Source organism: Bufo bufo, chromosome 3 (genome assembly GCF_905171765.1).
Source record: "Bufo bufo chromosome 3, aBufBuf1.1, whole genome shotgun sequence".
Taxonomy (NCBI): Eukaryota; Metazoa; Chordata; class Amphibia; order Anura; family Bufonidae; genus Bufo; species Bufo bufo.
The window spans coordinates 618291491-618316574 of record NC_053391.1 but is presented as its reverse complement, the minus strand read 5'-3'; the positions used below and the strand labels follow the sequence as shown (position 1 = coordinate 618316574).

Here is a 25084-nt window from a genome sequence, read left to right as displayed (position 1 = left end):
AATGACCACCACCCAACTCCATAACAAACACAATACTATGTACAAAGAAAATGGCGTGTTAGCGCGTATAGCAGAAAGCCCTCACTGCATTTCCCCTTACTTAGTAAAAGATGTTCTTTATAACTGTACATCACCTCATCTACTGTAGTAATAGTGTTAAATGGAAACCAAACTAATTAATCACCCATCATGGAATGGAGGATAGAAATGTAATGTGTCATACGCCGGAATCCCAAAAAAGGCTGGTGGCTGATGGCCAAGAGGGTTCCTACAGTAATTACTGTAGAATGCTGTAGGTGGGTACACTCGCTAATGGTAGTCATTAGTCCCACCTGGATCATGTGATGGGCTCCAAGAATTTTTCATTAGAGCCCAATGATCCCTCTAGTTGCTCCTACTTGACAAGAGGGATCATGAAGGAGGTGAGAAAAGCCACCATCTATAGTGAGTGGCAGTGAGCAGCTTCATGTCAAGCCCATTAAGACTGGCCATAGATATGAGGCAGTCTCATGTCAGTTGTAACTAGCAGACCGCCCCCTGATGAAAAGGATCAGACAAGTCTGCTTTCAATCTGCCCAACCTGTCCAAATCTGGTGCCCTCTTATTCCTGTGCCCACAATTATATATCCAATCCAAGGTAGTGGAGGTTGGCCATAGTCTCTTCAGTAGTAGAGTATTAAGTGGCTAGCTTGAGACTTCTAATGTCACCCTGGTGTGGCCTATTTCCTGGGTACAGAAGGACAGACTGGTAAAATGGTGCCAACATCCAACAGCCCAATGAGAAAAATTATACACTGATCTCCCCAAATCATACAGAACACCTAATATGTACATACCCTTTAAAAAAATTAAAAAAAACACTAGGACTAAACCCCTAACATTTCTGTGATTCTTTTTTAAAATCATAAAGCAGCAAATTACATGCTCTATTAAAACTCACTGAAAAGGTGTGAGGAATACTACATTTCATGAACTAAAATAGTATAAAACTGACTAAATAAAAAATGTAAAAATAAATTAGTCCCATAGGCTAACCTTGTCATGATTCCTGTGTCAGTTAATGCCTGCCGGTTACAGTAACGAAAACCCTCAGAGACAAGTCTTTTAAAAAGAATAAAAAAATCCAGAACCTAAAAAGACCCTAAAAACAGTGATACAGATGAACCTCGCTAAAATGCTGTGGACTTCAAGAATGATTATTGCCAGCCGCGCTGGGGCAATCCTGGCTGCAGTGGAAACGGTGTACCAGGTCCTGTGGGAAAACCGGCAAAGGCGTCTGCTTGTGCGGAAAATCCTTCAAGGGCGGATGCCTGATGATAGAGACAATTCAATGAGAGTTCATAGTACACTATGGGTAGCAATTTTTATAAAAAAAATAAACAAAACATGGCCTGAAGGGAAGAATATTTCTGGGCGGATGAGACGACAGAGGTGCAATGAGCTCAAAAACAGTACTGCATGTGACTACGTAAAGGAGGACAGTCCACCCGGTTTCAAGAATAAGAGTCCCCGACTTGTCTTCTGCTGCCAACTTCTCAAAATTTTTGTTTTATTTCTTAGCTTCACCGGTTTATATGAAAGAAATTGACTGAACACCAATATGTCAGCCAATACAGCTCCCACATCGGGAGGTCATATACCATGTTGTTTCCTGCACTCCGAGTCTGAGAAAATATTCAAAGTCAAATAAAACAAAGATTTCAAATTGTAAATTCTACTGTGGGCGCTGCAGGTTTCTGGAGAAGTGGGTTCCGTTCACACCAAACAAAATTCTGAGGCAGAGCAAACCCCGCTGTTCTCAATATGCGTGAACATGCCAAACTAGTCCGAGATTCAGGAAAAGTTTAAGATTTTTCTCCGGAGTTGCCATTCACTGGTCTGCACACTATCAGGACGGCAAACCGGTTTTTAATCTTTGTTACATGCTTGTGATTTTATCCGTTCTATAAGCACAGTAAATGCTGGATGCTTAATGGTGGTTGCGGTACTTCACTATTCTCTGCTCCTTTCTCTGGTTAATATAGGGAAATTAGGAACAGAGATTTGATTGGAGTCTACATTGTGCAGAGCAGTGATTCACTACTCCAGAGAAAAATCTTAAACTTTTCATAAATCTCGGACTGGTTTGGCCTGTTCCCGCTTATTGCGGTTTTTCTCTGACTCAGAACTGAGAGAATATGATTAGTGATGGAGTGATTTAGGAGCAGATGATATACCGTCTTTTTTGCTTTATAAGATGCACTTTTCCCCCCCAAAAGTGGGAGGAGGGTGCATGGCAGTGCATCTTAGTGATTGCTTCCATTATGTTAAACACTCACTAGTATGTAGGCGGCACGAGGAGAGAAGCGCTGTAGTCATCCTCCCTGGTCTTCCTCCAGGCACTGCACTGCCCTATCCTGACTGCCTACAGTGTCAGGACATAGGTCGCACTAGGGCCTGATGCTGTACACAGTCAGGTCACAGTGCAGTGTGGTCCGAGAGAAGACCAGAGAGCGGCGAGTGCAGGAGAGACCGCCGGACATGGAGAGTAGTGGCGGAACAGGAGAGGTAAGTTAAAGAAAAACTCCTGCCCAAAAAATTTATAATTTTAGAAAGGTACATGATGTAATGTAGTGAATGTAATCTCACCAGTGGCTGTATTTGTGAGTTATAACCTCCCTTCTGCTTCTCACCTGTGTCATGTGACCAGCAATTAGACTCTCTAAATTACACAACATCTTATGTGTGGACAGGAAGTCAGTTTCTCTATGAATTCCTTTGGGAGCCTCACTCTCAGTCTCATAGGAATTAATAGAGACATAACTGACTTCCTGTCCTGTGTCCATTGGAGATCAGAGAGTTGGTCACATGACATCACTTTCTAGCGGGTCAGAGAATAAACAGTTTGCCGGGAGTTCTACTTCAATTTATTTATTTTAGCTCTGATGGGGCTCTGACGTGGAGTTCTGATCTGAGCATCCGATATGGGGGTCTGATCTGAGCATCCGATATGGGGGTCTGATCTGAGCATCCGATATGGGGGTCTGATCTGAGCATCCGATATGGGGGTCTGATCTGAGCATCCGATATGGGGGTCTGATCTGAGCATCCGATATGGGGGTCTGATCTGAGCATCCGATATGGAGTTCAGATCGAGGATCTGATATGGGGTCTGATCTGGGGATCCGATATGGGGGTCTCATCTGAGTTCTGATGTAAAAACTAGATTTTTGTACTTATCGTAAAATCTGTTTCTCTTCCATTCATTGGGGGACACAGGCTTGACCATGGGTATAGCTGTTGCCACTAGGAGGCGGACACTAAGCACAATGGTGTGAGCTCCTCCCTTCAGCTATACCATTCCTACCGGGACTAAGCTAAATCATCTAGTGCAAAAGCAGTAGGAGAAGCAAGAAAAAAACACAGGAAGACAAAACTATGTACAAACTCAGAACCACGCAGGCCAGAAAAGGCCCGTAAAAGAGAGAACGGGTGGGAGCTGTGTCCCCCAATGAACGGGAGAGAAACAGATTTTACGGCAAGTACAAAAATCCGATTTTCTCTTCCATTCATTGGGGGACACATGCTTGACCATGGGATGTTAAAGAGCAGTCCCAAGGGTGGCCATAAACAAGAATCCACCAGCCAATCTGAGAACCGCCGTCTGCAAAACTATACACCCCAGAGAAGCGTCAGAAGACGCAAAGGTGTGTACCCTGTAAAATTTGGAAAAAGTGTGCAAAAAAGACCAGGTAGCCGCCTTGCATACCTGAAGGGCCGAAGCCCCATGATGCACTGCCCAAGAGGCCCCCACTGCCCGAGCAGAATGAGCAGTAGCCCGGATAGGTGGGGTCCGGTCACTGACGTGGTGCGCTTCCACAATGGCCGAATGAATCCATCAGGAAATGGAGGTTTTAGACGCAGCCAGCCCACGTGTCAGCCCCTCTGGAATGACAAATAGGGAATCCGTCCGCCGAAAAAATGACGTCTGGGACAGATGGATGCGAACGGCTCGTACCAAATCCAGAGTGTGGAGCAACTGCTCATGAGGATGAGACAGGGCAGGACAAAAGGAAGGTAGAATGATCTCTTCATTGAGATGGAATGCCGACACAACCTTCAGAAGGAAGGACCGAACAGGACGAAGGACTACTTTGTCCTGATGGAGGATCAGGAAGGGCGACGACAGGAAAGAGCCACGAGTTTAGACACCCTACGGATGAAAGTGATTGTCACCAAAAAGGCCACCTTGTAGGACAGGAAGTGAAGCACCTGCGGCAAAGGCTCAAACGGTGAAGACTGGAGAGAGCTGAGCACTAGATAAAAGGATTCAACGGAGGAAGGGGCTGCAGCGTGCGCAACCCCCTGCAGAAAGGTCCGAACCGCAGAAAGTGAAGCCAAGTTCCGCTGAAAAAGAATGGAAAGAGCCGAAACTTGCCCTTTGAGGGAATTGAGAGCCAGCTGCTGACGCTCGCACCAACAAAAGTAGGACTTCCAGGTCCGGTGGTAGATTCGGGAAGACGACAGCTTTTGGGCACGAATCGTGGTCTGGACAACAGCATCCGAGAAACCCAGAGCCCTTAGTACGGCGGCATCAACATGCCGTTAAATGTAGAGACCCTAAATTCGGGTGGAAGATTGGTCCCTGCGACAAGAGGTCCTCCCAAAGGGGAAGACGCCAGGGTTCGTCGGCGAGGAGGGCGACTAGAGATGCGTGCCACACTCTGCGTGGCCAATCAGGGGCCACGAGAATGACGGGCAGACCTTCAGACCTGATCTTCCGGAGGAGAAGCGAAATGGGGGGGGAAGAGGAGGGAACACGTAAGGAAAGTGAACTGACTCTATGGAATCACTAGGGCGTCGTACGCCAGGGCCATGGGATTCTTGGACCGTGCGACAAAGTTCTCGACCTTGTGGTTGAAGCGGGAGGCCATGAGATCCACGCCCAGCTGACCCCATAGCTCGCAGATGGCTATTAAAACTTGCGGGTGAAAAGCCCATTCGCCGGGATCGAGATGTTCCCGGCTGAAGAAGTCGGCAATCCAGTTGTCGACGCCGGGAATGTGAACCGCCGACAGCGCCAGAATATGGCTCTCCGCCCAGCTGAGAATCTGAGCCGTTTCCGCCATGGCTGCCGGGCTCCAGGTGCAGCCCTGATGATTGAGGTACGCCACAGCCGTGGAGCTGTCAGACTAAACTCGAACTGGACGTCACCGAAGATGGTCAATCCAATGAAGCAGAGCAACAAATCGCTCTCAATTACAGAATGTTGATTGGGAGGGAGCGTTCCTTGTGTGACCACACACCATGAACGGATAGATTTCCCAACACTCCCCCCCCCCCCCCCCAACCCCAGAGGCTTGTGTCCGTTGTCAGCACCGTCCAACAGAGAGGAAGGAAAGAGCGGCCCGACGTGAGCATCGAGGAAACTAACCACCACCTGAGGGCCCGGCGGGTCGGGGCACGGAGACGTATAAGCCGATCCAGGGAGGCTGGAGACTGGTCCCAATTGGTTAGAATGGCTCGCTTTGGAGTCCTGGTATGGAACTGAGCATAGGGAACTGCTTCGAAGGCAGAGACCATGTGACCCAGGCCCGCATGCAGTGACGAATGGGAAGAGGATGGGGCCGCAACAAGGGGAGAATCTGAAGACGGTGAGTGGATAGCTTCCCCGGGGGCAAGAATACCTTGGCCTGAAAGGTGTCGAGTAACATGCCCAGAAAGGTTAGCCGCTTAGATGGATAAAAACATGACTTTTGCCGGTTCAGGATCCATCCAAAACGTTCCAGGGTGTCCAGGACTGTGCGCAGGCTGTCTGCCGTTGCCCGGAATGACAGACCCTTTATCAGGATATTGTCCAAGTATGGAATCGCCACTATACCCCTGGCATGGAGCAAGGCCATGACTGCCGCCAGAACCTTCGTAAAGACTCTGGGAGCTGTGGCCAGGCTGAACGGGAGGGCCACAAACTGGTAGTGAAAGGGACCCACTGCAAACTGGAGAAACCTTTGGTGACTGACGCAGATGGGAACATGAAGATAAGCGTCCTTGATGTCTATCGAGGACAGGTACTCCCCCGGTTCCATGAACGCAATGACTGATCTCAAGGAAGTCCATGCGGAAGCGACTGAGCCGAAGGAAGCGGTTAAGTGCTTTGAGGTCCAGAACGTCCCCTCCTTTTTGGGGACCACAAAGAGATTGGAGTAAAACCTGCGAAAACGGTCTTGAGCAGGAACTGGGACGATCACTCCCTGTTGCAGAAGTGTGTGAAAGAGGGAGAGGCCAGGAGAGACTAGCGAAAAAAATTGAGGCGGAGGGGGGACCTGAATACCAGCTTGTAACCCTCTGAGATGACCTCCCTCACCCAGGCATCCGAGATGTGAGCCATAAAAACATGACGAAACAGATGAAGACGGCCACCTACCCGATCGAAGGGCGCTGGAAGCTGCACGTCATGCAGATGAGGTCTTGGGGTCATAGGACTTGGAGCCCTGTTGATGGGGATGCCAAGAAGGGCGAGGTTTGAAGGAAGGCTTGCGCTTCTGATCCGGGGCAGACTTGTCGATTGGCCTCTTGGGGCTGGAAAAACTCTGAAAGGGGCGAAAAAGAGGTTTACGCTTTTTCACTTGTTGAAACAAAACCTATTCTGTGGTAAATGAGTGCTCTTATCACCTGTAGCGTCAGAAATGATCTCGTCCAGGGTTTTGCCAAAAAGTCTGCTGCCGGTAAAGGGGAGGGCCGTCAAGGTCCGCTTTGAAGCATTATCTGCTGCCCAGCAGGGAAGCCACAGGATACGGCGAATAGTTACCAAAAGGGCTGACGAGCGGCCCATTAGCCTGGCTGCGTCCAGAGAGGCTTCACAAATATACGCACAGGCATGGGAGAGCTGCAGGGCAATATTCGAAAGTTCCTCCGAGGGGTCCCCCGAGGAGAGACCCTGACATACATTGTTTGCCCACTCACCAGTGCTGTGGCCAATGCTTCAAAGGATGATTCTGCAAAATATTCCAATTATTTATCCCCAAAATCAGAAAAAGAAGCCCCATCCGCCCTCGACAAAGTGGTATGTTTTGCCAAGCGGGATACTGGTGGGTCAACTATAGGTGACCACTTAGTCAAATCCTCCGGAAATGGATAAAGGACATCTAAGCGTTTTGGTAAGGCAAAACGTCTATCAGGAAAATCCCACTCCTTGGAAAAGAGGAATCAAAATCCTGGTGGTTGGGGAAACCTTTGGGCGAGCGATGGGACCTCCTGAAGGAAAAACTCGAGCCGGTCGATAAGGGTGCGGGGTTCTCAACCTGTAAGGTCTCTATAACCGCTGTAATGGGATCGTCCACCATGGAGGACAGTTTTGAAGACGGACCCTCAGGAGAGACAAAATCCGCATCTGAAAACCTCTCCTCGGAACATGCCTCTCCCAAGGAGGACACATTGGAGTGAGACTCTCTCGGAGGTGGCGGAGAGGCAGCGGAAACTGTAGACGCAGACACCCTTTTGGGGGAGAATGGTCTGGCCCATTTAGTTGGATGGCCGCGATGGGAATGAGCCCCAGGTCCCCAGAGTCGGACTGGTCAGAGGACGGCCTTGCAGACAAACGCCCCAGTATTTCCACAATGGCTTTGTTGGTATGGGAGACTTCCTGTACCATCCTTGACAGGGAGAGCGCCCACTCCGGCTCTACCATAGGCTGAGCAGTAGGGGCGACTGGGTTAGGGTCATAGCCACTTGGCGGTGGAGCAGAGCACGAAGAGCAGAGGGGATCTAACTGACCGGATGGAAATTTTGAGGGACAAGAAGCACAAGCAAAATGGCGCACAGAAGTGACCGCCTGCTTTGAGGTCTGGGCTCAGACATAATGAATACCCTGTAGTGACAGGTAGGAGGATTGAGGGGGTAGGTTAAACCCTGTAGGAAGGGGAGACAGAGCTTACCCGGCCTGTGTCCCTCACTGCAGCTTGTCCGGAGGTGCCTTGAGCCAGAGTCCCGCAGAGGTCCACTTGAAACAGGAGGTGGGTGCAGGCGAAAAAAGGCGCCAAGATTCGTGCCAGGATACAGATGAAGGAGAGGGAGTGGAGCGAACTTCATGCCCCACCCCAAAATGGAGTTGGTCCCCGGCGAAAACACAGGGAAGCGCAGGCCCGACCCTTCTGCTGTCCCTGCTAAAGAGGCCTCCGGCCCCTCCCCTTCCCGCTTGCGGGATAGCAAAGCTGCGGCTAGAGCCCCGGCCGAATGGAGATGCCGGCCGGGAGAGAAGAACCCGCAGGCAGCCGATGCAAGAGTAGGCCGCAGAGAAGCCGGGGCCTCAATTAGCAGCGGCCCGGGCAGAGCACGGGACCGGGAACGCTGATAAGGAGGAAGGGACCCGAAGAGAGGGGGCATTGCGCTCTGGAGGCTTCTCCCCCCACTCCTGACAGGAGAAAGACGCATGGAGGGGACAAGAACTCTATGGGGGAAACCACATGGGGGTAACCTGAGAAGGGGAGGGAGGAGGAAGGAGAGGAGCACTTTGGGGTCCAGAAATACTCACGTGTCCGGCGTCTTCTGCCCGCCCTGGCTCCAGCCAGATCACCATCTTCAGTGTGCGGACCCTTGGGGAGGGCCGCTACACAGGAAATAGAGGGTACTTGTAGTGGGCGGTCGTGGTGATCCGAAGGCTGGCGGGATGCAGAGGCTTTAGGAACCTCTGGTCCTCCTTAACTTCTGGAGACCGGGAAGGAGCACCGGGCTTAGGGAGACCCCCTGGTCTCCCGTCACCTGGGTGGATGTGTAGGCAGCTAGGACTGCCTGAAATCCCGCTAGAAGAAAAAAAGAAAAATCAAAAGAGTAAAAAATTAGCAGACCTGCAAAGCAGGGAGGTCTGCCTCCTACAGACACTAAAACGGATTTAGCTTAGTGCCTGTAGGAAGGGTACAGCTGAAGGGAGGAGCTCACACCTTTGTGCTTAGTGTCCGCCTCCTAGTGGCAACAGCTATACCCATGGTCAAGCCTGTGTCCCCCAATGATACGGATTAGAAATATATATATTTTTTCCATATTTTCCTTCTCTAAATCCTAGGTGCGTCTTATCACGTGTGTCTTATAAAGCGAAAAATACAATATTACTTTTCTGAACTAATTTTCCATTTAGTAGCCTGGGGAAGTTGGGTGACAACCTAGGAGCTGTTGAGTTGTCCAATTTAGTTGTCAGCTATTCTTAAAACCAGCTAAAAAAACAGGAAACCATAAAATTTCAACAGGAACAAAAGGTAAATTCTTATTCTATTATATGATGCACATCAACTACTAATAAAAGGAGGAAATATACAAAATTACGGATAAGCTTTAAACCAGAAAAAGCAATACGAACACATCTTGACTTACGTGATATATTGTACTGCAAGGGTAAAATAGCGGAACATTTTCATATAATAGAAGAGTACAGGAAGGGACATCTACATAAACTAATACAAATGAAAACCTAAAGTAACTAATATCATTGCAATCTGTCATGTTGGAGGCAACAGCAGATTCATCTGTGCATTAGAATTACATAAATATCCCCATGGAGCTTGTAAGGAAGATACTTGCCTGTAATAAAGCGGACTGTGCCGCTGCCGCTGCTGCTGCGCTCTGCTGGAGTCCTTGCAGCGACTGAGGATTCTGTGGAAATCCAGGAAGACCAGAGAGAGAAAGGAGAGGAAAAGCTGAAGGCCTGTGGGAAAAGAACACACACAACCATTATGAGCTACTAAACGCTAATTAAGCAAAAGCCTTAAAGGGGTTTCCAGGATTTTGATATTAATGGCCTATCCTTAGGATAGGCCATTAATATCTGACTGGTGGGGATCTGACAGAACAGCTGATCAGTGGGAGTGTAGGGTGTCACAGCCCCATAGATTAGATATTGATGGCCTATTCTGAGGAGAACCCCTTTAAGCTGGCCATATACTTCAGACGGATGTTCAACCGACAGCTGAACCTTCCAACCCACCCATACACATGCATGCTCAGTTTAGGCAAGTGTGCACGTGTTCTCAATCAGCAGAATGGAATAAGCTGGACCTGCCATCACAGAAAAGTCAGAACACCTCCATGCACATTAGATGGTCGAAATCGGTGGGTTCGCTGCCGTTTGACTAATGTGTATATGGATACCTTAAGCGTCTACTCTTAAAAATGGGGTTGGTTTCCCAGGATTTTAAAACGGATGACCTATCTTCTGGATAGATCATCAGTATCTGATTGGTGGGGGTCCGGCACCCACGATCCCCACCGATCAGCTGTTTGAGAAGGCACCAGCACTCCTGTGAGCGCCACAGACTTCTCGCAGCTAACCAAGCACAGCGCCGTACATTGTATAGTGGCTGCTGCTGCGCGGTGCCTAGGCCACGTCATTCGATGAACATACTGTCACATGGCCTAGAAAAAAGCAGAGGGTAGGCTGCGGAGCTCAAAGGAGCACCGATGCCTTCTCAAACAGATGATCGGCGGGGGTCCCGGGTGTTGGTCCCCCAAATATCAGATACGGATGATCTATCCTGAGCATAGGTCAACAGTTATATTGTCTCGAGAGACCTCTTTAATTTCACGTGAACAATGCAGAATCTGGGTGAAAAAATCTGCTCTGAACTGCATTTTATTCTTAAAATAATTTAACTGACATAAATCAGGTAAAATATAGATTTACATAAAACAATGCAAAAATAAATTCATTACTACTAACCCGGCTTGTGCCACAAGAGCTGAGTTGAAGTTGGAGCTGAAAGCCGAGGCAAATCCTGGTAGGACAGATGCCGGAGATGGAGCGGACGCACATGCTGACACTGGAGGAACTGCTGACAATGTAGAGGGAGGCTGGAGTCCAGGGAAGGATGGAAGAGCAGGGTTGACTGGTGGTGTGCTAGAAACCGTGAATCCAGGAAAAGATGGATTTGATGAGACCAGGGCTCCCTGTGGTACAGGAAACAGTGAAGGGACAGCAGTGGAAAGGTTTAATGGAAACTGAGAAGCAGCCGCAACTGCTGCGGCAGCTGGTGCGGACAGGCCGGGGAATACTGAGGACGTTAAAGGTGGAGTTGCAGTAGCAGCTATGCTGGTAGACGTTAGCATTGGAACAGATGGAGTAAAAGCTGGGCTACTTGCAAATGGAGATCCATTGGCCAGTGATGTGAAAGCAGGGAAAACGGGAGGCATTGCTGCGGAGGAACACAAAGCCAGTGAAGATAAGTTTGGGCCGCCTAGATTTCCATTGATTGAGGAAAGCCCTGACAATCCTGGATTCATCGAATTAGACAGACTTGGTCCGGATGGAAACACATGGCCTAGAACTGGAGGCAATCCTAGAGAACCATGAGAAGGTGTTGCTGAACGCGATGGACCCTTGAAAGCGGAAGGTGATGGACTGGCCGGTTCAGTTTTGACCAATATATTAGCTGCAGATGGTGAAGATGTAAGATTTTGTTCTGATATGGAAGTGGACGCACTCTGAGCTTGTGGACCTATGGATGCACAACTAAGAGGAGATGGTGTGGCCAACAGAGGTTGTCCTGGGATTGATGCGGATGTAGAAATTGGATTTGATAACGAAAGTGAAGAGGAACCTGAAAATATAGAAGTTCCAGGAGTGGTGGTTCTCTGAGGTGTGGGGGTTGAACATGGAGGAGTAAAAGGCTTGTTTAACGAGGAGATTGATTCTGTATTTGGAAGACTTGACAATGGCAACAGTCCGGATGTAGGCAATGAAGGCATTGATGGAGAATTCATTAACCCTGGATCATTTGAAGTTAAAAATCCTTTTAAAACAGACAGCAAAGGATTGCCTATTTGTCCAGCAGCTCCGGCAAAATCAGAAAGAGTTGGGCTAGCCATACCCTGAAAGGCAGGATTAAAGGGCAATTGTAGACCAGCAAATATAGATGGCATCATAGCATTGCTTACAGTGCTTGTAGAAGATGTGGCCGAAAATGGAAATCCTGGAAGTGACAAGGATGATGCTGCATTATTGGGCCCAAGATTAGCATATGGTGTGGAGGAACTTGGTTGGGCTGGAAGACCAGGGAATACTGAAGGGATCGATGTTGAAGGTGTGCTAACCGTTGGTATGGGTGTACCAGAGGACATCTGAGCACTTTTTATTACTGTTGGAGTGGGTGTAGAGGATTTAGGAGATGCCATTGAGGGAGGACCTTGCCCTGGCAATGCTGTTAGAGGAGAAGTCATGTTCATTCCAGAGTGTGGAGTGGTAGGAGTTGATGGTTGCTGCAATGTCTTAGCAGGAGAAGCAGCAGGAGCTGGGACAGGAGTTGCAACAGGTGTTGGGGGAGCAGAATTGTTTCCATGTGGAGAAGCAAGAAGGTTTGCTGGAGAAGCAGCAGCTACAAAAAGCAGATTAAAAAAGGTATTTAGTATAAAAATAAAAAATAAAAGACAAATCTAAGCACCATAAACATGAAATGTATTGGACATGACGAGCTTAAAGTGTACCTAAACTTTTACATTCACTTTATTAAAACCTAAAAAAAATTAATTTGTAATATACTTTTTTTTTTTGTTAAACTTTTCCTAGTAAAGTTCAAAAGCCTATTGCGCTTTGCAATCCTTACTCCTGTACGCTGCTATGGGAGTACGGATTCCACTGGGGGCGCACTGAGCACTGTACAGGCTGGAGCATCACTGCTTGCTCTGTTAATGCATGGAGTTTGGCTTCTCATTCCCCTTTTCTAAATTTCACATCCCCCCACCCATCACTTGGTTGAACTTGATTAAATGTCTTTTTTTGACCGTACTATGTAAATAATTTCAATAGCTCTTTAGTGCTTGACACAGGAGGAAATAGCTCCACTCCCTTCTGTGTGGAGATGTCATCTAGGATGTGACCAAAGGATGGCTCTGTGCCATAGTGTCCAAGCTGTGCCCATTTGCTCCTTCCCCTCCAGCCGCATCATCATCTTCTTGCTACTCCTAACTCTCCCCTACGAGCTGCTTTGCTTCACATATGATGTGACTGCAGCTATCAGAGACTCTTCATGCCTCCAGAGAAGATGATGTTGTGTCACATACTCACCTGACCACAGGTCCAGGCACACTCAGTCACCATGTTGGGATTTCCACTCTGCTCCCCTCACCTTTGTTACTGCTGCTGACTGTTCCTATGTTTCATAAGCGCCGAAGAGTTGATGAAAGGCGAGGTGGGCAGAGAGGAAAGCAGAGATCACAGGGAGGTCCAATTACAGTCTAAGGTCCCATGCTCACGGCAGTATCCGTTTTGTGGTCAAGAAAATGCAGAACCGCAAAATATGGATGAGGTCCATGTTGGATCCGTATTTTTTGCAGAACCATTGACTTCAATGGGTCCGTGGTCCACATTTTGAGGACAAGTATAGGACATGTATCTTTGTGCCGGATGGACATATGAATAAGGAAGCACATGTGCTTTCCGCATTCGTATGTCTGTTCCACAAAAGGATAGACAAATGTTTGCAAAATGAAGACCACGGACCCTTTGAAAACAATGGGTCCACAAATAAAAATGCGGACGGCACACAGACCGCATCTGTACATTGTGGATCCAATTTACGAACCGCAAAACAGATCGGGCTGTGTGCATGGGGCCTAAAGGCCAATTGGAGCTTGCCGGGAGTTCCTGACACATCAAGGAGATGGAACAGCATCTTCTCCGGAGGCATAAAGAGTCATCACATGTGATGTAACTGTAGGTGAAGGGGGCTACGAGTAAGAAGAAGATGATGCGGCGGCTGGAGGGGAAACAGCAAATGTGCACAGCTTGGGAATCTAGGAACGTGAGCCAAACCCATTTGTCTCGACACAGAAGGGAGTGGTTTCTTTCCATGTGGACCATAAGGCCCCTTTCAAACAGGCAAGTATTCCGCGCGGATGCGATGCGCGAGTTGAACGCATTGCACCCGCACTGAATCCGGACCCATTCACTTCTATGGGGCTGTTCACATGAGCGGTGATTTTTACGCATCACTTGTGCGTTGCGTGAAAATCGCAGCATGCTCTATATTCTGCGTTTTTTCACGCAACGCAGGCCCCATAGAAGTGAATGGGGTTGCGATTTTCACGCAAGCATCCGCAAGCAAGTGCAAGCAAGTGCAAGCAAGTGCGGATGCGGTGCGATTTTCATGCACGGTTGCTAGGAGACGATCGGGATGGGGACCCGATCATTATTATTTCCCCTTATAACATGGTTATAAAGGGAAAATAATACACTGCTCAAAAAAATTAAGGGAACACAAAAATAACACATCCTAGATCTGAATTAATTAAATATTCTTCTGAAATACTTTGTTCTTTACATAGTTGAATGTGCTGACAACAAAATCACACAAAAATAAAAAAATGGAAATCAAATTTTTCAACCCATGGAGGTCTCGATTTGGAGTCACCCTCAAAATTAAAGTGGAAAAACACACTACAGGCTGATCCAACTTTGATGTAATGTCCTTAAAACAAGTCAAAATGAGGCTCAATAGTGTGTGTGGCCTCCACGTGCCTGTATGACCTCCCTACAATGCCTGTGCATGCTCCTGATGAGGTGGCGAGACATGATGTCCCAGATGTGCTCAATTGGATTCAGGTCTGGGGAATGGGCGGGCCAGTCCATAGCATCAATGCCTTTGTCTTGCAGGAACTGCTGACACACTCCAGCCACATGAGGTCTAGCATTGTCTTGCATTAGGAGGAACCCAGGGTCAACCGCACCAGCATATGGTCTCACAAGGGGTCTGAGGATCTCATCTCGGTACCTAATGGCAGTCAGGCTACCTCTGGCGAGCACATGGAGGGCTGTGCGGTCCTCCAAAGAAATGCCACCCCACACCATTATTGACCCAATGCCAAACCGGTCATGCTGGAGGATGTTGCAGGCAGCAGAACGTTCTCCACGGCGTCTCAAGACTCTTTCACGTCTGTCACATGTGCTCAGTGTGAACCTGCTTTCATCTGTGAAGAGCACAGGGCGCCAGTGGCGAATTTGCCAATATTGGTGTTCTCTGGAAAATGCCAAACGTCCTGCCCGGTGTTGGGCTGTAAGCACAACCCCCACCTGTGGACGTCGGGCCCTCATATCACCCTCATGGAGTCTGTTTCTGACCGTTTGAGCAGACACATGCACATTTGTGGCCTGCTGGAGGTCATTTTGCAGGGCTCTGGCAGTGCTCCTCCTGTTCCTCCCTGCACAAAGGCGGAGATAGCGGTCCTGCTGCTGGGTTGTTGCCCTCCTACGGCCTCCTCCACGTCTCCTGATGTACTGGCATGTCTCCTGGTAGCGCCTCCATGCTCTGGACACTACGCTGACAGACACAGCAAACCTTCTTGCCACAGCTCGCATTGATGTGCCATCCTGGATAAGCTGCACTACCTGAGCCACTTGTGTGGGTTGTAGACTCCGTCTCATGCTACCACTAGAGTGAAAGCACCGCCAGCATTCAAAAGTGACCAAAACATCAGCCAGGAAGCATAGGAATTGAGAAGCGATCTGTGGTCACCACCTGCAGAACCACTCCTTTATTGGGGGTGTCTTGCTAATTGCCTATAATTTCCACCTGTTGTCTATCCCATTTGCACAACAGCATGTGAAATTGATTGTCACTCAGTGTTGCTTCCTAAGTGGACAGTTTGATTTCACAGAAGTGTGATTGACTTGGAGTTACATTGTGTTGTTTAAGTGTTCCCTTTATTTTTTTTGAGCAGTGTAGCATTCTGAATACAGAATGCATAGTAAAATAGCGCTGGAGGGGTTACATTTTTTTAATTTAACTCACCTTAGTCCACTTGCTCGCGCAGCCCGGCATCTCCTTCTGTCTCCTTTGCTGAACAGGACCTGTGGTGACGTCACTCCGGTGATCACATGATCTTTTACCATGGTGATGGATCATGTGATGACTGGAGTGACGTCACCACAGGTCCTGTTCAGCAAAGGAGACAGAAGGAGATGCCGGGCTGCGCGAGCAAGTGGACTACGGTGAGTTAAATAATTTTATTGATTTTTTTAACCCCTCCAGCGCTATTTTACTATGCATTCTGTATTCAGAATGCTATTATTTTCCCTTATAACCTTGTTATAAGGAGAAATAATACAATCTACACAACCCCGATCCCAAGCCCGAACTTCTGTGAAGAAGTTCGGGTTTAGGTACCAAACATGCGCGATTTTTCTCACGCGAGTGCAAAACGCATTACAATCTTTTGCACTCGCGCAGAAAAATCGCGGGTGTTTCCGTAACGCACCCGCACCTTTTCCCGCAGCGCCCGTCTGAAAGAGGCCTAAGAGTTACTGAAATTCTGGTCAAGCAGGAAGGCCTGAAGACAGGAAAGTTCTAATACATGATGTAAATGTATATCTTGATAAGAGTTTGCAAATGCAATATCATTTTATATATATATTTTTTTTTATTCCTGTAATACAACTTTAAGGCCCCCATACAAATTATGCTATTGTTATCTGGACCCACCAATTTGGTGGTTCTGGCTGATTAGGTGTATGGGGAGTAAACGGTTCAGCTTTCTGGCCAATGAAAACTGAGTCAAGTGTATATAATGGAGCCAAACTAGGGTCCAACCAACAGCTACTGAAGGTGGATGGGAGACTTTAAAACGAGCCCCACACCTGATAACAGATTTTGCAAACACAGCAGCATCAATATCAGGCATGCTCGGAAATGGAAGATCTCCACCACAGTCCACGGGGGCTGTAACTGACACTGGACACTCCAACATAGACTTATGTAGGACGCTCTAGCCATTTCTATAAGCTATTAAGACATTATGTGTGAATTTCCAACCCTGACGGCATTGTCATTAAACAAACGTGCAGTGTTTCCTACTTGCTTACCTTGGCTGGGTGTAGATTTTTCTTGAGCAGCAGGATCTTCAATTCCTAGAAAACCACACAGATAATTGGCTTGATATGTTCTACAAGTATAATATGCACTGACAAGCATATACAACTAGTGTTACCTGGGGCAGGTGTAACTGGATTAGAAGAATAAGCAGGAAGTAAAGTTCCGGGAGGCAAGTTCGGAATGAGGGTACCATTCACGTATGCACCTATAGATGTAGCAAACAAAAATTAAAACAATGGTGACGTCCGCTACAGCTGGGCTTACACTTTCAGATTTGCCCCAATCACATGGTCATGCAGATTGGGATCCTCTGCAGCTCCATGCAGAGAGATTTTGTTAAGCTTGGTACAGGCAATTGTGCTCCAATCATAAAATAGAAGCATGCCATTCCCAATATGGCCGCCTTCACTTCTATTCCCATTGTTCTGCTCTCTTATAAGAGCAAAACAACGAAAATAACTGAAGCCTCAGATCTGCCATATGATGGACAAGAACGACACTCGATGGAACCCACCGACTATGGTGGCGTTGGTTGAGTTTCTATCATGTGACCCAGCAATTTGCCAGACAAAATGGCGAGACATACTGCACATTTTTGTCAGCTACAATGGTGGCCCCTAATGGGCTTAAAGTGGTTTTCCCAAGCCTATTATACTGATGACCAATCCTCTGGATAGGTCATCTGTATCTAATCGGTGGGGGCCCGACATCCAGAACCCCTGCCGATCAGCTGTTTGAAAAGGCACCAGCGCCGCAGTCACATAGCCTAGGGGCAGCTCAGCCCCACTGAAGTCAAAGGGGCTGAGTACAGCGCTACTGCGAACGCCGGTGCCTTCTCAAACCGCTGATCGGCGGGGGTCCCGGGTGATGGATCCCCACTGATCAGATACTGATGAACTATCCAGACTTTTCCCCAAATCTTGGAAAATCCTTTTAATGCAGTCATCATTTTAATCACTGTTTATATGTGGTGAAGGTTTCAACAATGGAGATCAAATCAGATACATACATTTCTTGATAAAAGGTCAGATTATGAGCAACACAATTTTTCAAAAAGAACAGAAGAAGGAAAAACTGAATAAGAAAAAAATACGATGAAAAAAAATGGGCAATGACCGATGTGCATGATTTCCCTTGGTGTCACAGTTGTTCACATGGTTGAAATTAATTCACCAACTACAGATGAATAAGAACCTAACAATCACATGGCTAAAATTACCATAGAGCATATTGGATGAGGTATAGGTGTCTACAATAGTCAGGACTGGATGATTTACTTAAGTCAGATTTATATAATTCAATGATATCGAGAGCGTACAAAAAACAATGATCTATAACAGAATAAAGAAACTAAGCCAAACAAAAGCAACTGAAACAATAAAATAAATAAATGAATAGAAATGGTGCTAATCCTGGCAGGCTCGCCAATTTGTTTATGGACCCATATGCCTTTCCAAGGTGTACGAAGTGTATCTACCTTTTCCTTGTACATGCAATGACTGTCAGCATGTGTATGACAAGTATCATTTGCAGAAAACAGAATAAGTTTAGTTACTGTTATTCTCGTTTGTCTTAGCCCAATCGCGACAACTGGTGCTAAGGCTTGCTGCCCCTCCCCTTTCAGATAAAGTTTGACCTTCTCCAGAGGTATTTAAGTTTGACTGCTCCTTCTTTACCGCCATTGTCTTCCCATAGCAATCTAAAAAATAGAAGAGCAAGAAAAACAAAACAGAGCCCTGACACAGTTTAGAACGCTCTGCATGCCATAACGGTAAAAACTCTACTTGGTTATATACATTTTTATTTTCTCATACAGCTTTGCATCAGGTTTCCTACTTTGCACTGATGGAGAATTGCCTTCCCCCTGCCTCATTGTCATATGACACAGAAGGAGCATGCATAGGGGAGGTCACCATGAGGTTTGGAACATGCAGTGTACGCTTCATTGCTAGGCAAAACCATAAACTATCATATACTATATGATATTCAATATATAAAATAATATACTACTGTAAACACTGAATAGCTAAGTATATAGAATCTTCCTAATGTGATCAACGACCGTATTTTTCACTCCCATAAGACGCATTCCCCCCCCCCCCCCCCCCCCTCAAAAAAAAAAGTGTGGAGAAATGTCCCTGTGTCTTATGGGGTGAATACTAATAAGCCAGGGCTCCAGATGGCGACCAGATTTTTTAGTCTTGTCGCCATTTGCGGCTAGACCCGCAGCTCTGCAGTTGAATACAGCGGCGGGGCACAGGAGATGATAGTTCTCTGCCCCGCCAAGGATGTTCTTCTCAGCAGCGCAGTGGAGAAAGAGTCTCTCCCTCCCCCCTGTGCTGCCGCCGCCAGTAAGAAGAGAGACGGGAGGAGGAGGGGAGGGGCTGTGGCCACTGCGCCACCAATGAAGATAACTGACCTGTTAATACAAATACAGGAGGCGGGTGCCGGAATCAAATAGCCGGCACCCAACCTCTATAACAGGGAGCGGCACCTGAAGGGTTAACTGCAGCGGATCGCAGCTCCCTGTCATAGAGGTCGGGTGCCGGCTATTTGATTCCGGCACCCGCCTCCTGTATTTGTATTAACAGGTCAGTTATCTTCATTAGTGGCGCAGTGCCCCCCCCCCCCCCCCCCCATCCCAACACCCCAGTATAATAAACATTGGTGGCGCAGTGCCAATGAGGGTTAAAAATAAATAAATAAACTCACCTCCTCCAATTGATCGCGTAGCTGCCGGTCTCCTGTTCTTTCTTCAGGACCTGTCAAAGGACCTGTGGTGACGTCACTGAGCTCATCACATGGTCCATTACCATGGTGATGGATAATGTGATGTATCATGTGATGAGCACAGTGATGTCACCACAGGTCCTTTGACAGATCCTGAATAAAGAACAGGAGACCGGCAGCTACGCGATCAATTGGAGGAGGCGAGTTCATTTTTTTTTAACCCTCAATTGACCTTCTACTAAGCATTCTATATTAAAGAATGCTATTATTTTTCCTTATAACCATGTTATAAGGGAAAATAATACAGTGAATAGACTTTCATCCTGGCAACCATGCGTGAAAATCGCACTGCATCCGCACTTGCTTGCGGATGCTTGCGATTTTCACGCAGCCCCATTAACTTATATGGGGCCTGCGTTGTGTGAAACGCACAACATAGAGCATGCTGCGATTTTCACGCAACACACAAGTGATGCGTGAAAATCACCGCTCATGTGCACAGCACCATAGAAGTGAATGGGTCCGGATTCAGTGCGGGTGCAATGCGTTCACCTCAAGCATTGCACCCGCGCAGAAATCTCGCCTGTGTGAAAGGGGCCTAAGGGTGAACAGGACAAGGGTTCCAGCCCCTAAGGGGGCTAATAGTAAGTATAAAAAAAATAAAAAAAAAACACTAAGGCTACCTTCACACTTGCGGCAGTGCGATCCGGCAAGCAGTTCCGTCGTCTGAATTGCCCGCCGGATCCGCCGATCTGGATGTGACTGAAAGCATTTGTGAGACGCCTCCGGATGCGGATCCATCTCACAAATGCATTGCAAGAACGAATCCATCTCTCCGCTTGTCATGCGGACAGACGGATCCGTCTTGTATCTTTTTACACATTTTTACCGGTCTGCGCATGCGCAGACCGGAAGGACGGATCCGGCATTCTGGTATTTTGAATGCCAAATCTGGCATTAATACATTCCTATGGGGAAAAATGCCGGATCCGGCATTCAGGCAAGTCTTCAGTTTTTTTCGCCGGAGATAAAACCGTAGCATGCTACGGTTTTCTCTTTTCTCTTTTGCCTGATCAGTCAAAACGACTGAACTGAAGACATCCTGATGAATCCTGAACGGATTACTCTCCATTCAGAATGCATGGGAATATACCTGATCAGTTCTTTTCCGGTATAGAGACCCTAGGACGGAACTCTATGCTGGAAATGAAAAACGCTAGTGTGAAAGTACCCTAAAATATTAAGTTTAAATCCCCCCCTTTCCTGTGGCATGGGGGCTGATGAGAAACATGGGGGGCGGCGAGTCTTAAGGGGTGAAAAATATGGTACTTTTAACTTTTTGCACAACCCAAATCCTTGGTTTGTTCTGTCTTCTCACAACCAAAGCCAGATCCTGTTTTTTTTCCCCATCTATGATATTGCAAACTGATACCATAAAAAGCTCATATTTGTAATACTTTATATATTTTTACTAAAAAGTGTCAGGACTATGTTCTCATCACGGGCATCTATGCCCCTTTTGACGCATCCCATTATCTTATTGGCCTTGGTACCAGCTGCCTGACACTGGTTTTACAGCTTAGTTTGCTGTTCACTAAAATCCTTTTCCATGTCAGTGTTACCCAGTGTTTTACCGTATAGTATGTACGGGTGACTTTCATTATTCCTTCCCATGTGCATAACCTTACATTTCTCAGTGTTTAAGGGGTTATCTGATATCATACAACAGGACCCCCATGTGCCAGGCCCCTCAGAAGAAATATACCTACCCCGCTCCGGGTCCCCAGACCGCCGCCGCTGCTTCTCCCTGAAAACATCCGGTGTTAGGGGGGAGCAGCCAATGGCAGGCGGAGACGGGGACGAGTCACCCGCGATGCTCGGGAGGCTCGTCCCGGCCTACCATCGGTTGCTCCCCCCCCCCCAGGACCAGGAGCTGCGCAGGGAGCGGGTAAGTATTTTCCCTCTGAGGGGCTCAGTACATGTTGGGGCTGTTGTATGATATTGGATAACCCATTTAAACCTTATTTTCCACTTCTCAAATCTTCAACTTACCCAACTCCTTCAATTGCCTTTGCTAGGGAATATCAATTAAAAGAGAAGAGGCAGGATTTGGGCATAACAACCCTGAGCACGGGCAAGAAGGTGCGAACCTCCTTTAGATCTCTGATTAGTATAAAGTGGGAGCAGTTAACAAAAATGATTATTGCTACTTCACAAGACAGCATGCATGGACTGTTAAGGTATTCCAGGTGGTTTGGAGTCCAATTTTGTGCCGCTTTCCCTTTAATTACCGTACTTGAGTATCATATGCAAAAATTTATATTTTACTGTAGAATCCCTCTACAAGATGGCCCAATGTTGACCCCCATGGTACCCCACTATTAACAGTAACCCTTGGGATATTTACCCCTTTGTACCCCACAAGTGATAGTAACCAAATCTGAGTGTGTACCGTTAATAACCACTGTTTTCTATCACTGAGCCAGTTACTTACCCACTGTGACACAGTGAGGGGTTGTGTCTGGCAAGGTTGGTATTTTCCTCCCAGCATGTGCGGCTGGGCTGGTTTCCAGTCAGGTGAGGTCAAATACCGGACTGGAGTTTAAGTGCCGGTCCGGGTTTTGGCAGCACCTGGCTGTCCTTAAATAGGCAGCAGGGCTCAGCAGAGATGTCTCTGTTTTTGGGGTCTGAGGCTTTGTGCCGTGCTGGAGAAACAGCCCCCCTAAAGCCTGCTGTGGACTACTGGAGGCAGAACTGCCAGCAAGGTGACTTGTGTTATATGAACTTTCCATTGTGTGTGAATTAACAGCAAAGGTTTCCAGCATTAATTGGTCCCATTTCCTTTGCTACTGGGTAGCGAGAACATGCTCTGGGTTCCTCTACCACGAGGTAGCAAGCAAAAAGGTAGGGAACAGGTTCAAGAGTCATGGGATAGGCATGAAGGAGGAAACTTACACCACCAGCCCCTTCTGTCCTGGGTGGCAAATCAATCCACCACTGTGGGGGTAAATTCTGATCTCTGCTATGGGACACCCTCTCCTGTATGTACACTACTGATAATGATTCTGAACTATCGTATTAACCTATTAAAACCAAGATATCACTATCTCTGGAGAAGGTCAATAGTTAAACGGAGTGAAGACTGGGTAACCCACACGTGTAAAAAGACAGTCGGGACTTACTGAGTACGCTACGTGTCCCAGGTCAGGCGGCAACTGTAGTCTAATAAATTCTTTCCCCCCCCCCCCCCCCCCCCCCACCCCCCCCCCCCCCCCCCGATCCTGACAATGACCTGTTATTACTAGTAGTAAAAAGGCATTTTAAAGGGTATGTCAATACACAATTTTTTTTTTTTTAAGAGCATTATCCCTAATCAACACATATTTAAAGGGGTTGTCCGGGTTCAGAGCAGTTTGTTTATATTTTTACACTGCTAGGTAGAGGCTTCCGCCTAGCAGTGTTGCCGGTGACGTCACCGGCACTGGTGGGTGGGCTTTAGCGCTGCCCTAGGCTGTTTTACAGGCTAGGGCAGCGCTAAAGCCTACCCATTAGTGCCGGTGACGTCACTGGGCTCAGTGACAGGCAGAAGCCTCTTAAAGCATGTACAGACTAGAAACCATCCACTCGGATATGCGGGTATCACAAGGAGGGAGGGTACAGTACGGGAAACACTACATTATATGAGCTCTGTACGGACAAACCATGAACTGTGCACAAGACCGGGCATAACTGAAAAGCCTTAGGAGATAAATATATATTATTAGTTACTCAAGATTTAAAGAGGTTCTCCACCATAAAGGAGTTGTCCACTTTAAAAGAACACAGGCTAAATGGGCCTGCAGTCCATGTTGTGCCACAGTAATCATACGTGTACCTTTCAACTCACCTGAGCCGCTTTTCACGAGGCCCGCAGTTGCCCACCTACCATCTATATAAACATCCCACCTATATCCATGGTAACCAAAACAAGTGGTTCAATCATGTGACTGCTCTCTTACCCATCCATGCATCCTCTTCTGTGCAGGCGCTGGATAGGGTCAACTACTGTTTGGCGCCTGTGCAGAAGAGGATGCGGCCGTGAAAGGTGCCAACCTGTTTTAATGTATTTCTTACACAGGTAAGAGCTTTACACCCTTGCCCTTTCTCTGCCCACAGCTTAGTGACAATTCTGCCTTGAGCTAAGGACCAGAAGGTAGACAGGTCTGGTTGCTAGGGACAAGCTTCCTGACAACAAGACTGGGTCGTCAGACAGGGTAGCCCTAGCAACCAGAGAGTCAGACATCACTTCTGAACAGGCTGAGAATCGAAAGATGTTTACCCCTTTTCCAATACAATGAACGCCAGAAGTGATGAGAAAAGCAGCAGACGCTTTATAATGGAAACTACTGCACACCAAAAATGTACGGGCCGGAAAATAATTAATAGGAGCTAAAATATTAATGACAGATACCGGTGGACGTCATATTAAAGGGAACCTGTCACGTTGAACATGGTGTCTGAGCTGCAAGCAGCATATTATAGAGCAGGAGACGCTGAGCAGACTGATATACAGTTTGGTGTGAAAAGATTCAGTAACTTGTCATTTATACATCTAAATTCCTGCCCATTCTGAGCTTTGAAGTCTGAGCTTTGAAGATTGACAGCTATCTCTGACATCAAGGAGGCGGTCCTATCAGAGATTGACAGCTATCTCTGACATCAAGGAGGCGGTCCTATCAGAGATTGACAGCTATCTCTGACATCAAGGAGGCGGTCCTATCAGAGATTGACAGCTAGCTCTGATGACAAGGAGGCGGTCCTATCAGTGATCGACCGATATCTGACGTGAAGAAGGCGGTCCTATCAGTGATTGACAGCCATCTATGACATCAAGGAGGCTGTCCTATCAATGATTGACAGCCATCTATGACATCAAGGAGGCTGTCCTATCAATGATTGACAGCCATCTATGACATCAAGGAGGCTGTCCTATCAATGATTGACAGCCATCTATGACATCAAGGAGGCTGTCCTATCAATGATTGACAGCCATCTATGACATCAAGGAGGCGGTCCTATCAATGATTGACAGCTATCTATGACATCAAGGAGGCGGTCCTATCAATGATTGACAGCTATCTATGACATCAAGGAGGCGGTCCTATCAATGATTGACAGCTATGACATCAAGGAGGCGGTCCCATCAATGATTGACAGCTATCTCTGACATCAAGGAGGCGGTCCTATCAGAGATTGACAGCTATCTCTGACATCAAGGAGGCGGTCCTATCAGAGATTGACAGCTATCTCTGACATCAAGGAGGCGGTCCTATCAGAGATTGACAGCTAGCTCTGATGACAAGGAGGCGGTCCTATCAGTGATCGACCGATATCTGACGTGAAGAAGGCGGTCCTATCAGTGATTGACAGCCATCTATGACATCAAGGAGGCTGTCCTATCAATGATTGACAGCCATCTATGACATCAAGGAGGCTGTCCTATCAATGATTGACAGCCATCTATGACATCAAGGAGGCTGTCCTATCAA

At 47.4% G+C, this 25084-nt stretch overlaps 1 protein-coding gene across 1 annotated transcript in view; it reads right to left on the bottom strand.

The window, feature by feature from the left end:
* Window positions 1–354: 354 nt before the first annotated feature.
* The window catches only part of PROSER1 (proline and serine rich 1), a 50224-nt gene continuing 25494 nt past the window's right edge, over window positions 355–25084 (bottom strand). Inside the window, exons 10-15 of the mRNA XM_040426092.1 lie at window positions 18382–18525; window positions 16942–17031; window positions 16817–16861; window positions 10685–12320; window positions 9550–9673; window positions 355–1310 (exon numbers count right to left, since the gene is read on the bottom strand). Of these exons, the coding sequence (XP_040282026.1) occupies window positions 1197–1310; window positions 9550–9673; window positions 10685–12320; window positions 16817–16861; window positions 16942–17031; window positions 18382–18525 (2153 nt within the window). The 3' untranslated portion in view covers window positions 355–1196. The remainder of the gene's footprint in view (window positions 1311–9549; window positions 9674–10684; window positions 12321–16816; window positions 16862–16941; window positions 17032–18381; window positions 18526–25084) is intronic.